Here is a 15,622-nt window from a genome sequence, read left to right as displayed (position 1 = left end):
CGAGAGCTACAAATTTTTTCTTTCCACAACAAATTTACAACAAAAACACTACAATTAATGCCGTAGTTAACTTTTCCAAATTCGAAAAGTGTAGTGCTAACTTGACACACGTCAATAATAAACTTTTGGACCGGCCAACGGTTTGTAACCTATTTTCTACTTCCTTTGATACCAAAAAATAAAATTTTTTTCTATGCTCTGCGCCAAATCCTCATCCGAATTTTGTCGCATATGGCAGCGCAGCATTCAATAGATTACGTTTCATAGGCGGGATAGCGCAAGTTCCTTCGAAATTCAAGATGGTCGTATGAAACAAATAAGTATAAAATTAATGTGAAGCTTTTGGCCGAACGTAGAGGTTTTTTGAAGCGTTTAATTTTTCGTCACATTCTCGGCATTTATAGTCGAATCTTAATGTACAGTATATTGACGTTTTTGTTCCAAAGTTCATTGACCTCAAGTAAACCGTTCTAGTACTTACCCTTTTCACCGTAAAGTCAGTAATTTTGGCTATCTTTANCGGCATTTATAGTCGAATCTTAATGTACAGTATATTGACGTTTTTGTTCCCAAGTTCATTGACCTCAAGTAAACCGTTGTAGTACTTACCCTTTTCACCGTAAAGTCAGTAATTTTGGGGGTTAGTTTATCCATTGCCTCAGCTTGCTCTATTTGCTGTCAGAACTTGATTGTCAATAAAGCTGAACTGCAGAGGCAAGAAAACTTTGTTTTTGCTCACCATATTGTCGCTGATACTGCCAAACGTTCTATGTCAATTATCACCGTTGGTGTCTCAATGATCTCTCGCCTGTATCTGATCGCTTTTGTTAAACGTTAATCTTCATCAGCCAAAGGGAGAAAGTTTTGTGAGTAGTTTATGAGAGTTTAACGATTTGCAGATGCGTTCCGGTGCAGGTAACAGATCAGTGCTAAGGGTAATTATTTGCATAGAAAGTTTTGCAGTATCACCTTGGCGGAAGGTTGCCGGATGACGAAACTTGACCTTATTTACGAAGCTAAAAGTGTTGCTCTTGCGAAAAATGGTTTCATGGAAATCATGTTGCACTCAATACTCGCCTTACTTACCGCAATTATTCTGATTCCATTCTTGTTGAGTTTACTGTAGTATATAAAAAGTCTTTGGCGAGTCATTTTCTAAGTACTTCTACTTATCTTAATTGCTAGCTATTTACTTGGAATTCCATCGTGCATTTATGTAGAGCACACTCCTAATAAACGGTATGCAACAATATGGTCATAAATTTGGATACATACAAACATAGCCACAGCCTTGTGTAAGTATAGCCAAACCCACTTTAAGAATGTAACTAACTAGTTAAATGAATTATAGGCAGTAATAATTTTCATACTTCTTATACTGTATATACGTATGTATGTATGTATGTAGATTAGGCATTGGACGAGGAATGTAAAATCTGTAAAAAAAACTTGTAAAAAAAGTTCCCTCAGGCAACTCTGAGAAAAAGAGAAACAAAATTTATACTGTGGGAAAAAAAACAAGTTTTTTTTTTACTAATCGGAGCCACTGAACCCAACCGCATCGCTTTTGAAGTGGTTTTCAGCCCTGCTTAAAAACTATGTTTCACAGTGAAATTTTCACTCAAACCGAATAAATAATGTTTGTTACATCACCAGATACACAAGTGAATTGATAAAAGCCATAAAAAGCATCGATTAATATGGCAGAAACTTCATATAAATATGTATTTACATTTACTCTTGCCCAGGAATTGTAACGAACATATAATATATAAATCAAAAATAACTGTTATTTGCAGATTATTTAGATAAAAAATCGAAAATAATTGTTATTTTGGATTAGTAAAATCAAAATCAAAAATAATTTTTATATATTTTAAATTTTCCATAAAAATTGCAAATAAAAATTTATTTTCAAAGTAGATTCTCGGTGAAAAAAGAAATCGATTGTTATGCATCACTTAGTTTTAGAACATTTCCTTCATAGTGAATTTTTCAATGACAGTTTGCATCAATAACTGTTATGTTCGATCCAGGCTTAAAAGTGGTTTTATCAGAGCAAAAAAGTACCATAATTTGTATTCCACATCTCTTCTCTTTAACTTTTTGATCACCCCTCGTAAGTTAGTGCAGTTGCCTGTGGACACACCCACTTTTTTGCATACCGGCATAAGAACGGAAATGTCCAATTGACTTGAAGAAAACTACACAGATAACAGATACATATGTATGTACTACATAAATGGATATTGTGGTGGTTGGATTTTGAAGGAGAGGTGCTCAGCAAAAAATTTTTACAAAAAAAAAAAAAGTAAAAATTCGATAATGAACTGCTAAAATTAGCGACAATTCAAACTTAATCAAATTGAAGCAGCACTCATGAAAGCAAATGATAAATATTTATATACATTCAAATATATGTACATTAGGCCGTACCAGAAAAAAAAAAATACGCCGTAAACCCCTGAGTTACAAATTTTTGCAATGCAATTTCGATTTTTTTTTTTTTTTGGCCGAACGTAGGGTTTTTTTTTTAATTTTTCGCCATCTTCTCGGCTTAATGTATGCTATATCGATGTTTTTGTCTCGAGCAGGCGAATTTTTTGTTCCAAAGTTCATTGACCTCAAGGAACCAGTTACTTACCCACTTCACCGTAATGTCAGTAAATTAAAGTTCGCCAAAAATCAATTAAACTTGCGGTTCGAAGGTAATTTAAAATGCTTTTTTTTCTGTCGAACATTTTTTTTCGGAATTGCCTTGCAAAAATACTCGGGTGTACGGCGAAATTTTTCTTTGTTTGCTTGTAATGCGTTAGTGTCTATTGCACAAAAATAAAAGTAAACAGCAGAAACATATTAGAATTATATACAACGTTTAGTAATAAATTAACATACATATAAGTACATAAATTATTTAATGAATATTAATAATCGCTGTATGTGAAAATGTATGATCGTAACATGCAACAACTAATGTACAATAAATTCCTCATACCTAAATATGTATGCACTTATAATGAATGACATGCAATTTACGTACTTTGTTCGGAACTGCGTGTATCCGATGGAGATCTGCTTATGCGCAACTGGCCGCTTCCTGCAGCTCGACTTAACNCTTTGTTCGGAACTGCGTGTATCCGATGGAGATCTGCTTATGCGCAACTGTCCACTTCCTGCAGCTCGACTTAACAACAATGAATTGTAATGATCTTTGGCAGGCGATGTTGCGGCTGTTGTATTAGCTGTTGTTATTGTTGTTGCGAGTAATGACGATAATTGTGTACCACTACCACTACCACCACCAGCAGCAGTACTCGTCACGTGTAATGATTCCATACTTTGTGTCAATTCATAGTCAAGTTTATTTATTGTTGTTGTTGCTGTTGCTGTTGCTGTTCTGTTGATACGAGTATTTGAATGGTTGTTGAACGGGTAATAGTCGTACTCGTATGTACAAACATATGTATGTATGCTGCGGCACCTACGCCTCAGATTCCTCCAGCGCTAAGTATTGTGCGTGCGACTGCAATGAGTGGTAATTTTGTGCAATTTTCTATTATTAAATGCTATTTATAAAATTTAAGTAGAGGGTGAAGGTTAAAGTGATTATAATGTGTTTTACATTGTTCTTAATTGAAAAATAAACAAAGACTTATACATACATACTACAATTATGGGCAAATCCGAGAAATAGTCCACCAAGAGCAGAAAAAAATGCATGTAACTCTTATTTTCACATTTTTTTGTATCACGAATGGCATAGTAAAATACATATCTATTAATTTCACATTTCCCTTCACACTTATTTGAGAAATGTGATTTGCCTCTCTTACTTCTTGCAAGCAAAGCTGTGAATATACCTAATTTTAATCGCTACATATATCTTTAAATAAAATACCTTAATGATTATCGATAAATGTATGATTATCGATAAATTTATGATTATCAATAAATTTATGATTATCGATAAATTTATATTGATCAATAAATTTATGATTATCGATAAATTTATATTTATCAATAAATTTATATTTATCGATAAATTTATATTTATCGATAAATTTATATTTATATATATCAACAAAATTTGCTTTCGATATCTTTTAACGATTCGTACTCAAATTCAAATTTGCATTCACCTCGATAATCGTCTTACTAATTAATAATAGTGGACGGTAGGAGCGAAAAAACATGACTTTTAGAATTATGTATACATAAATATTTTTTTTTTCAGTTTCAATAGTCAATTGAGCTTACACATTAATGAGTTTCAATGTACTTATGTATTTATGTATATATTAGCGCTAAAGAATTTGAAGAATGTCCCATCGCAGGCACCTCCGAGTGATATTCTGGCTTGTAGGGCCCTCCATTTATGTTCTAACATCAGGACGCACGCCACAATTTGAAGGAGGCGCTCGACCAAACACTTCGCAAAAGTGTAAGCGCCAAAATAGTATTATTAGTAGGGCAACCCAAAATATGTTCAGGCATGTTTTTTGTTAGTAATTTTAGGAACACGCTGATGAAATGCTTAAACGTTTTTCCAAAAAATATGAAGTTTGAGATATATTTCTTAGAGCATATTCTAGCATATTTGGCAATAAATGCATATTTCAGCATATTTTGCAGTAAATGTATATTTTCGGATACTTTGTGCTGCGTTGTTAGGTTTAGAACCAATAATAAAAATTTCTGAAATAATTGTGTCGAAAATTAAATAAATTTCAAAGTGCACGTCCCACATCGTGTTTTTATTAAGTTTTTTATGTGTGAGAAAGATAATACTACATATTTATATGTTTCGCTCTTGACAGATGAGTTTTCCCGACGCTGACCCGCCATGACGCGCCATTATAATTTCGATTGGCAAGCAATTAACAAAGATTTCATCAAACGCAATTAACTGTGTTTTGTTATGGAAATCTTTATTATTACTAGTACCAGGTTACGCAGCGAGATACAAAACGTGGTTCGGTTACAGGCTACTTGTTACTACTATAAGTACCAGGGCATAGTTACGTAGAGGGAGGCAATTTCACCTCCTAGGACAACTCCATGTTAAATGCGACAGCACGAAGCATTGGTGGTAGAATTGCGAGGTGCCGGTATTCGACTAGATTCCATGTACTTTTATACATAGTACGTTTAAAAAAAAAATGGAATAAATATGAATTATTAAACATATATATTTATGTATATACACTTTTATGAAATTTAGAACATTTTAGGTGCTGCAAATTAAGGTTAAAGGTATTTTTGGGCATGCACATACTACATAAATGAAATTTAAAGCATATCTTATGGCTTATAATGATTTTAAAAGCATTTTGTGGAGCATATATTTAGAATTTATTGGCACATTTTAGGCGCTTAAAATTTGTTTTTAGGAGCATATTTTGGGTTGCCCTAATTACACTGTGAGACAAATGGTAGGGGTCNTTTGTTTGAGCAAAATCGGACTAGTGGTTCTCGAGTTATGTCAAAAAAAGACCACCAAAGGTGACAATTTCCCCTATATGATAGTTATATATATGTATATCTCGATTCCTAGACGTGACCCAGCGAAACGCCGGGACACGTATAACTTGTTTTTGACCGATATAACTTCCCGTTGGTTTCATCCCATCCCGATTTTGGCTGTCGCATAGTGTTATTAGTAAAAAAAAAACTTTTCACTCCCTTTCATACGCCCTATTAAACAATAAAATAAAATGGGTATGCATAATTTAATAAATAAATATTTTTTATCGCCACCGCAAGCAAATAAATCTTATTTCCTCTCTGCAATTGTTGACCGCTCAGCCGATTCACTGTTTGACTAATCAGCGGCCTGATTGTTCGAGCTTTGTTTATATATTAGATATGCATTCAAAAGCTATAGCGAGCGAGTACTTACTATACGTTCTGTATACAGAATTGCAAACGCATATGAAAAAGCATACACCTACACGCATACATAGTACATACATATGCACTATTTGACAAATATATGTATGCACAGTTGTGGGAGTTCGCACAATACAATTGTTGATGCTTTGCGTTAAATGTTTGTAAACAAAGTGAATATGTACATACAAGTGCATACATAGATATGAATGGATACACAAACGCAGGCAGTTAGTGGTGCTGATGGTATCAACTTGTGCAAGTGTCAACAAGTCATTATACAATTTGCTAAAGTAAAAAAAAAAAAAAGAATTGCACTTCAATTTTAATGGAAATGTACTACATTAAATTTTTTCCGTGAATGGGAAATTTGAGTAAGTACCTACAATTATCAAGAAATAAGAAATCAATTGATATTTGGTGAAATAATAAAAGCTAGTGAAATAATAATTTTAAATTTTAAAATAAATAAGACTAAGAACAGCTTATGTATGTATGACCGACTGTAATTCCAAGTCTCATTAACTAAAAAAATTCATTAATTCTTTTTTCTCAACAGTAAAGCATTGCGCACTGATGGTGGTGGGACAACTTTTTCTAAATACACTTTAATAAAATATTTCCCAGAGTATTGAGCTTACCATAGGCACATGTTACCAGGAGGACAGGAAAACAATGCCGGCAATGGGAGTGAATATGGCGGATACCAAATGCCGATTGGACCGCTTGCAAAAAGTTACCGTTACGATATTGGCTAATTAGCCAGGGCTTGAAAAATTGACATATATGGAAAAGAATGAACTANAATTTTAAATTTTAAAATAAATAAGACTAAGAACAGCTTATGTATGTATGTATGACCGACTGTAATTCCAAGTCTCATTAACTAAAAAAATTCATTAATTCTTTTGTCTCAACAGTAAAGCATTGCGCACTGATGGTGGTGGGACAACTTTTTCTAAATACACTTTAATAAAATATTTCCCATAGGGTGGATTGTCTTGGAACGCCTAGACCGAGAGTCTTGAGCTTACCATAGGCACATGTTACCAGGAGGACAGGAAAACAATGCCGGCAATGGGAGTGAATATGGCGGATACCAAATGCAGATTGGGCCGCTTGCAAAAAGTTACCGTTACGATATTGGCTAATTAGCCAGGGCTTGAAAAATTGATATATGGAAAAGAATGAACTAACTGCAAAAAATGTCTGGCAAGAAGTGTCAAACCAAAATTTTAATTCTGAATAGTTGCATCCATAGAGCCATAGGAAATGGTTTTACAAGGCCGCTCAAATGTCTGTTTTTTATTTTTCAGGCATGCTTTTACATCTATGTAGTTAAGTAAAAGCTTAACAGACGGCAGCGTTGATCCGGATTAAGTCCGAGTTAATCGGATATCAACTGCAGTTAATTCCCGAGTTAATCCGGATCAACGCTGCCGTCTGTTTATGTTTTCAAGTTTAAAAAAAAAAAAAAAACTAATCAGACAAGGTTTATTGCGAAAAAATAAACAAGAACACAAAATAGGTGGTAAAATAATTGAAGTAGAGAAACGTCGATGTATATAGGAATTTAAGCTTACACCTGAAGCAACTTGCACTACTTGGGAAGGAATTCGTTCAATAACAGTGAAACGGAATCATCAGGCAATAATGACGACTAAGTTGAGTTTCAAAGAAATATTGGACAGCACCACTCTCTGATTTCTTAAAGATTTTTTGCCATTTTGGGTTATAAATATTGTGTGTTGTTAGAATCTTTTGAAGGTAAAAAGCTGAATTTCATGCCATAAATGTGGAACAAGTTAGTTTTTAGAGTTCTTTCGACTCTCGAGTGTGACTACTTGGACGCAACATAAATGTTGCTAAAAGTGGTTCTGCAACATTTTTAAAAATTTATGTTGTTTTTAAACAAAAGGGTTTAGGTTATAAAATTCATTAAAGACAATTAAATGAAAACATCAAATCTTAAACATTGTTTTTTAGTTTTTGTTAGAAAACTTTTTAAACATTTATAAGCAACATTTCATAATAGTGAAATCAGAAATCATAAGACGTTTGCAATTTATACCAGTTCATATCTTTTCAACGAATGGAACGAAATGTTGGCCGGGGAAAAATGGGCGGAATGTTTTCTTTCTAATTTACTTTCCTTTAAAATTATATTTTAACCCAAATTATAGTTGATCAATCCAATAAGGTAGAATAAGTTCGCGGTTAATTACAATATAAACACAAAATTGCTTTCACACTCCTACCCTGTCGTCGGAAACACCAACAACGAAAATGAGAAAATTTCTTTCATTAAAAACTACTTCTTTATCAGGAAATAATTGCACTTAACCCGTTCCGATGAAGGATTAAATTATACCCGATTTCTCTTTAATTAATATTGCCAATGTGGTACTTTTTGGTGTTGTTTGTGAATAGAACCGAACTTAACCATTTTGCACCTTTCCTGCTTAATTCGAGTGTAAAATTGAGAGCGATTTTTTTCATAGAACATTCAACTCGTTAACTCGTGGCAGAGCGGGTGAATGTGACACTTATTTTATAAAAGTGTCAGTAAGAGGGTTAAAGTGTTCTACAAAAATGTTATAAAAAGAATTTTATTTCAGGTCACCGAATATGTATATATTTAGTAGATTAAGTAAGAAGAGTAAATATATAAAATTCCATCCAAATACTTAGATTTAGAAGTGCAAAAAAAATATGGTGAGATTGAGCAAAATCGTCTTGAGGTTCGACTACTATTTATTTACAAACTCAAATGCTAGGGCATAGTTGAGTCCTAAGATTACAATTCCATGGTTTTATAAAAAGACAAACCTCGATGGCTACGATTTTACAGTCTCGCAAATCATATATTTCAATCCCAGCGACTACCCTCACAAAATTCTTGAAAAATACCAACTCGATAGTTTTGACATGGTAGCGACGATATACTATGCAAATTCGACCCAAAAATGCTCGAAAAGATAACCAAACATAACAATTTTGAATTGGGAGCCAAAATGTACACAAAGGATTGATATATGTATGCGAGTACGTCTGTGCGTATGTATGAAGGTACATAAGTACAGTGATGGTCACATAATTATGGAACCATGGAACTAAAACTTTCAAACCTTGTACAAGATTTATAAGAACTTGCGAAGTATCAACAGAAAATTGGGTATACAGCTCAATTTTAATATAAAATAATTCCATATATAGTGCTTATGTTCTAAAATTTTCTTATATGGGAGAAAATGAGCGATCAGGCAAAAAAAATCTCAAAAATCACCACGAATTCTTAGCCGCCTGAAACGTGCACAATTTTATACTTAAATTTAATGGCCCACAAAACAGCATACACCAATTTTTTTTTAGAAATTGATTAAAAAAGTTTAAAATACACTGCAAAAAATTTCAAAAAGTTGGTGGTGATGGGAATCGGACCAACGGCATTTGATTAAGCTGGTCAAATGATGAAAAGTACCAAAGGATTTGAAAAATTTGGTTACCATTTCTTTTTTATCTCAATCTGAAGTTGGAATATTAAGATCTCAATGAGAACGTATATTTTGGAAACACATTTCTAAAGTTAACGGGAAGGGAAGGGGATGGGAGGAGTTTTTGGCACAGCCCAATGTTCAAATGAAAAAATTTTGATTACATATGTACATATATATCGTCAAAATTCAGTTTTTGATTGATATGATGGATTTCATCGAATTACAACTACCACATCATTTAATGAAAAAAAAAAATAAATAAAAATTGTCACGATGTTGTTACGTCTTTTTTTGCATTTCAGGTGACGATATGTATGTACGCAGGTATGTAATTTGTGAGCGAAATCCAAACAAAACCATTGTACTTCTTTATTTTTAACCGACTTCACAAAAGGAAAAGGATATCGATTTGTCAGAATATTTTATTTTTTATTAATTTTTTTTCTGTGTATGTATGTTACCACATGTTTTTTATGTTGGACCACGTTAACCGATTTCTATAATTCTTTTTTTAAGGAAAGGGGCTACCTCACAGGTGGTTCCACACTAATTTGGTTTAAATCCGATCACTGGATCATGACGAAATTACCGATAATCTTAAATTTTTATATAAGAATTGAAATCGGTTTTGTTTTTTGCTTAAATTTAAAAATCAATGTTGTAACTAGACGATATGTATGTATGCAGGTATGAAATTTGTGAGCGAAATCAAAACAAAACCATTGTACTTCTTTATTTTTAACCGACTTCACGAAAGGAAAAGGATAACGATTCGTCAGAATATTTATATTTTTTATTTTATTTTTTTTTGTGTATGTATGTTACCACATGTTTTTTATGTTGGACCACGTTAACCGATTTCTATAATTCTTTTTTTAATGAAAGGGGCTACCTCACAGGTGGTTCCACACTAATTTGGTTTAAATCCGATCACTGGATCATGACGAAATTACCGATAATCTTAAATTTTTATACAAGAATTGAAATCGGTTTTGTTTTTTGCTTAAATTTAAAAATCAATGTTGTAACTAGACGATATGTATGTATGCAGGTATGAAATTTGTGAGCGAAATCAAAACAAAACCATTGTACTTCTTTATTTTTAACCGACTTCACGAAAGGAAAAGGATATCGATTTGTCAGAATATCTTATTTTTTATTAATTTTTTTTTCTGTGTATGTATGTTACCGCATGTTTTTATGTTGGACCACGTTAACCGATTTCTATAATTCTTTTTTTAATGAAAGGGGCTACCTCACAGGTGGTCCCGTACCAATTTGGTTTAAATCCGATCACTGGATCATGACGAAATTACCGATAATCTTAAATTTTTATATAAGAATTGAAATGGGTTTTGTTTTTTGTTTAAAAATTACTTGTAATGAATGCAATTCGTCTCATTTCCATCACTTTTTGAGTGTTGCACTGTGATATTGATGACTATTTTTTGAAATTCGGCGAGTTTTTTTTTCAAATCTTGCACAAGGTTTGAACTTTTGAGTCACATAGTTTTCGATGCGGTCTAAACTATATTTTTGTAAAAAATAAATCAAAAATAAGTAAAGAAAAAGTGAACGGTCAAAGCTTGTAAGGAAGCCGTGTCCCTAATTATTTGGCCAGCACTTTATGTAGATGGGCATGCGAATTTATGGTATTGTAATTGAAACTATGTGTTTGTGTGGTTTTATATAAATTGCATGGCTTATTTTTGAGTGCAGATATATTTACATACATACATGTATATTAGGCAATAAATATGTACATACATATGTTTGTATGCATGTTCATGCAAACATATGTACATACTATAAATGGATATGCATGTATGAATATTTNGCAATAAATATGTACATACATATGTTTGTATGCATGTTCATGCAAACATACATACTATAAATGGATATGCATGTATGAATATTAATATGGTTCAGCATTGTGTGCTCTTATGGCGGATTTAATTAATTATTTATGCAAATATTGACGGAGGAATTTGCTTGGCTGACTCATCGCTTACGAAAATTGTTGATCGTATGGACGACGTAGAGGAGTAGCAGCCATTCGATGCATATGTATGTATGAGTGTAAGTGTTAAGCACTATGAAGAGTAGAGTGGAAATGAGATTTAAATTTTTAATAACGTGTAATGGAAATTTAATCTGCAGACGCCCGATGACGCCGATGACGTCGACGATTAAAGTTAAAATAAAAATTGTATTTATGAAGCCTGCAGTCATGTTGGTGTTACTGTTGTGCTCCTTCAATTATCAAGTAATCGACAAGTTTAATTGGCATCTCAAAAAATCAACGTATTCTTACTCTTTAGAAAGTATTCTGTATCTGAAGATAAATTTTTGAAACATTCATTTTTGCTCATTCAAAAGATTGCCTACTGTCGCGGAGAAAGCTGTGTTATGCCTTAAGAGCGGTATACTATGACCGGAGAGATACCAGGCTTGAAGCACATACAAGCTTACGCTGATGAGACACGAAGAATCATGAATGTATAATGCACTTCACAGGGTCTTTTGGTCAGTCTCGGCAAGAAAGTTGTTTAATGTTCTGAAGCTTGGAGGCGTAAGCCAGAGTCTTTAGTCTGAAGTGAAATATTGATCGTAACTCTAAACAGGAAGCTGACGAAGATATTCATGCATCGAGCAAAAAGTTATTCGACCACTGAAAATGTTCGGATAGTATCAGATAACCTTAAGTTACACTTGGAGTCTATGGCCAGCTCTAGTACTTTGGGCATAAACAGATTTAGTCAAATCGATAATTACATCCTCGATTTAGCGATCCAAGAGAAACGAACGAACGAAGTTGAATGTCAAGCTGAAGTCTATTTATCTTTCCCTCAATGTGACAAAGGAGTGATCCAGAGCTTGCTTTAATCTAGAATTTTCGGTAGAAGGGACTGTCAGTCAGTGACATTTAACCGGAATCTGCAAAACAACCACGTGTTTTAGTCTCCGCTGAAATTTGCTCAATCTATAAGAATAAACCACGTCAGTCAGGATAAAAAATTGTAGTTAAAAGGTGCATACTCCGTAGGACTTGGTCCAAGCCAAATTAGAACAACTAAAAAGTCTAAGTTCGGGCGGAGCCGAAAATTAAATACCCGGCGCAAGTATTAAAGATATGTTTTCCACCTTGCCGAAAGCTACCGCTACATGATAAGCCGGGGTGTGCACATTTTAAGTAAATTAGCGTCCTTAAATTTCGACATATTGAAATTTCAAGCATTTTTGAAATTTATTGTTATATGAAAAGCGGCCGTAATTTAAGACCGATTTCAAACAATTTTCAACGGTTTGCTTTTATGTGGCAGGCACAATAACCATACCGAGTTTGGTACAAATTGCCAGAACGGTTAGCGAGATACATATATGTGATCATAAGTGGGCGGTGCCACGCCCATTTTCCAAAATTGTATCATAAGCGTATTTCTTGGTAAAAAATTGTTGCAACCATCAATTTTGAACAAATTAGCTATAATATTTACTGATTTATCGAGGATTTCGTATTTTTTAAATTACCGTTATATGGGATGTGGGCGTGGTTATTGTCCGATTTTAAATATTTTCGGCCATTTGGTATGCTGTACCAGGACCAACAACTGTGCCAAGTTTGGAAGAAATTTGTGCAGCGGTTACCAAGATATACACATGTAACCATAAGTGGGCGTGGCTACGCCCATTTGCCAAAAAAAATTCCGTTATATATGTATGTATGTATGTATGTATGTGATCGTATTCTGCAACTACTATTCCATGTGTACGTGAAACCCTATCTCGCCAGCTACTAGGCTATTTAAAAAGTTATAGAGGAACATATTTTGGTTTCCACATAAGGTTAACATTACAATCGATATGTTTAAAACGTTCTTTCTCCAATTCAGTTTTTTTCGACTTAGGCGGTTATTGCTTATGATCACAAAATTATTGTTTTATTTATTTTGAATTTTTGTAATTTTTTTTATCTGTTATCTAATTTTATTTCACCTCTGTATTTTCATATTTTTTTTTTTGTATTTGTATTTTATTTTACTATATACAGGGTATCTAATAAGTACCACGACAAACTTAAAGAGAATGTAGATTGGCGGGTGACTTCCCCGATAAAAACAAGATTTCCTCAATAAAAGTGTCACCATTTTAGAAATTTTGATATTTTTAATTGGAAAAAATAGGGGCTTTTCATCTGTTTTATTAAAGTGCATGTATAAATGCACTTTTTTCGGAAAAACATTTTCATATAGTTGCTTTACCATATTCAAGTGCAATGTAGTTAAAATATATTAAGGAAACATTATAAAATCATATCTATTTTGAGATTTTAAATTTTTTTTGAAAAATAACAATATTTCAAAAACGGTGGCCCTTTTATAAGAAACATTTTTTTTTTTTTATCTTGGAGGTACAGTTTCTCGTGGTACTTTTTGGGTACCCCGTATATTTTGTTGCTTTGTTTATTTTTATTTTATTAATAGCCGGTTCCACCAGCAATTTAAATGGAAAATGATTTTTTATTTTCTGCCAATTTCCATATAAAATTCAAAGCATTTCACTTAAATTGGCTGTAAGTATATTTTTGCATTCCCCATTTTTTTGTACACTTCCATATCACAGTTAAAATCGGATTATTTAAATTAATATTGCCTACCATTATATTTTAACTTTCCAATTAAGCATTCAAGTATCGCCTGCAACAAAAACAAAAACATATTTTTATAGCTTTGTGTTTTACCCTCGAAAAGGCACTTCAAAGTTTCAAAGTTCATTTCGCCATTCCAACAGATTGTCGCTAATGCCTTTATTGTAGGCTTTATCAAATGCAGTCAACTATAATAAATGGCGATTAATAGCTGACAAAACCAGCAGCAGCGCAATCTTTTGCTGAAAATAGAAAAACTTTGTAATTTAATTTCAAAAAAAAATTAACGCAATTGATATGAATAGTATCTACTTCAAATGCACACACACACACACACACACTACACACACAAATATCTGAAAGTTCAAAGTCTTTCACTAAGCCGTTGGCTATTTGCCCATTCACGTAACTGTCCATTGTGCTGCTCGCCTGCTGATTCAAGTCCTCAAGTTAAGAGAGATATATAACTGACAATGCGTTTACTTGTCAGATAGAATGTCGAGAATATCTAGTAGACGAGGAGCCGTTAAAAATTGTTTGTATAAGTACTTAATAAATATAAACATTTGTATGTATTCAAAATTTACTAACGCGCGTGTTAAATCTCGCTGCAGGCTCTCACGTAAATCGTTGAACTTGGCACACCATGGCGTATTAATAGCAATAGCAACCGCGCTGTCGCTTCCTATTTTGCGCTATTTTTTGCCTTTCGATTTTGCTTGAAGTTTGTGTTTTCCTTTTTGTTTTTGTGTTTCCTTTTTGTTTTTTTTTGTGGATTTGGGCGTTTTGAATTGCGTTCGCGGCCAATTTGCCACAAACAATCGATATTTCCTGTCTGCTTGCCAGGCTGTCAGCTGCTCTCTGCCTGCTGCTTATCCAACTGAGTTTTGCTATCCTTTGCCAAACGACAGTCATATTTTACGCCCATTTGGCTATGTGCTATTGCTTCTGTGTCTGCTATAGCTTTGCTTTCTTTAACATACGGGCGAAAAATAAGTTAATGAATAGAGTGCTATTTGACCAATTCGATGTGAGTCAGCAGGTGTTCCGGATGGCTTTGCTTCTCAAATATCAAGTGTGACTAATTGTTAGTGGGGATGATACTCGTATATTGAAATTGTGACATGAATTAACTCTTGTGCATGTAAGCGTGGCTTCGCAGAGACTATTGAAGTCCATAGCGTAATCTTGTACATGTACTAATGTAATATCGAATTTCTCAACCAAAAGGAGTTAGAGCTAATGGACAATTTAGTTGCGTTCCCTAACTCGGTAGCTAATGCAGAAAGCTTTCTCGTATTCGTTTTTCTGGTGAAGTAGGGGAAAAATGGAAGAGTAAAATAGATCCTTCTTAAAAGTTGCAAGATTTTAATCGAAGAATTTTTGCTGGTAAAATGTGCTAAAGTGTCAAACCGTCAGCTGAAAGTGGAATAGACAAAAACAAAAGTACATCGGCATTTACAACTTATTGAACAAGTACCTACATATATCATACCGAAGAAATATCAACCCACCAAACAATTTGTGTTGCCGGCAATAAGAAAACGTGTCGCCCTCGGAAACAAATTTATTGCCGGTAATATTG

General features: G+C 33.5%; 1 protein-coding gene across 6 annotated transcripts in view; it reads right to left on the bottom strand.

The window, feature by feature from the left end:
• The window catches only part of Dmtn (transmembrane and coiled-coil domain 2 protein Dmtn), a 22,677-nt gene extending 9,535 nt beyond the window's left edge, over positions 1–13,142 (bottom strand). For 2 of the 6 annotated variants that reach the window (XM_017628071.1, XM_017628070.1), the window contains exon 1: positions 3,041–3,114. Coding sequence is in view for 4 of the 6 variants with exons in the window: in XM_017628074.1 (XP_017483563.1) it covers positions 3,105–3,336 (232 nt within the window). In the remaining 2 variants the exon portion in view is untranslated. Of the gene's footprint in view, positions 1–3,040; positions 3,537–11,054; positions 11,062–13,107 lie in introns of those variants that run through there. The other 4 variants (XM_017628072.1, XM_017628073.1, XM_017628069.1 and 1 more) reach the window with 4 other exon arrangements.
• Positions 13,143–15,622: the final 2,480 nt, after the last annotated feature.

The sequence above is a fragment of the Rhagoletis zephyria genome, unplaced genomic scaffold (assembly GCF_001687245.7).
Source record: "Rhagoletis zephyria isolate East Lansing unplaced genomic scaffold, Rhagoletis_zephyria_1.1 Rzeph_scaffold_05722, whole genome shotgun sequence".
Taxonomy (NCBI): Eukaryota; Metazoa; Arthropoda; class Insecta; order Diptera; family Tephritidae; genus Rhagoletis; species Rhagoletis zephyria.
Note: the sequence above shows the minus strand (reverse complement) of the source record. Positions and strands in the feature narration are given on the sequence as shown.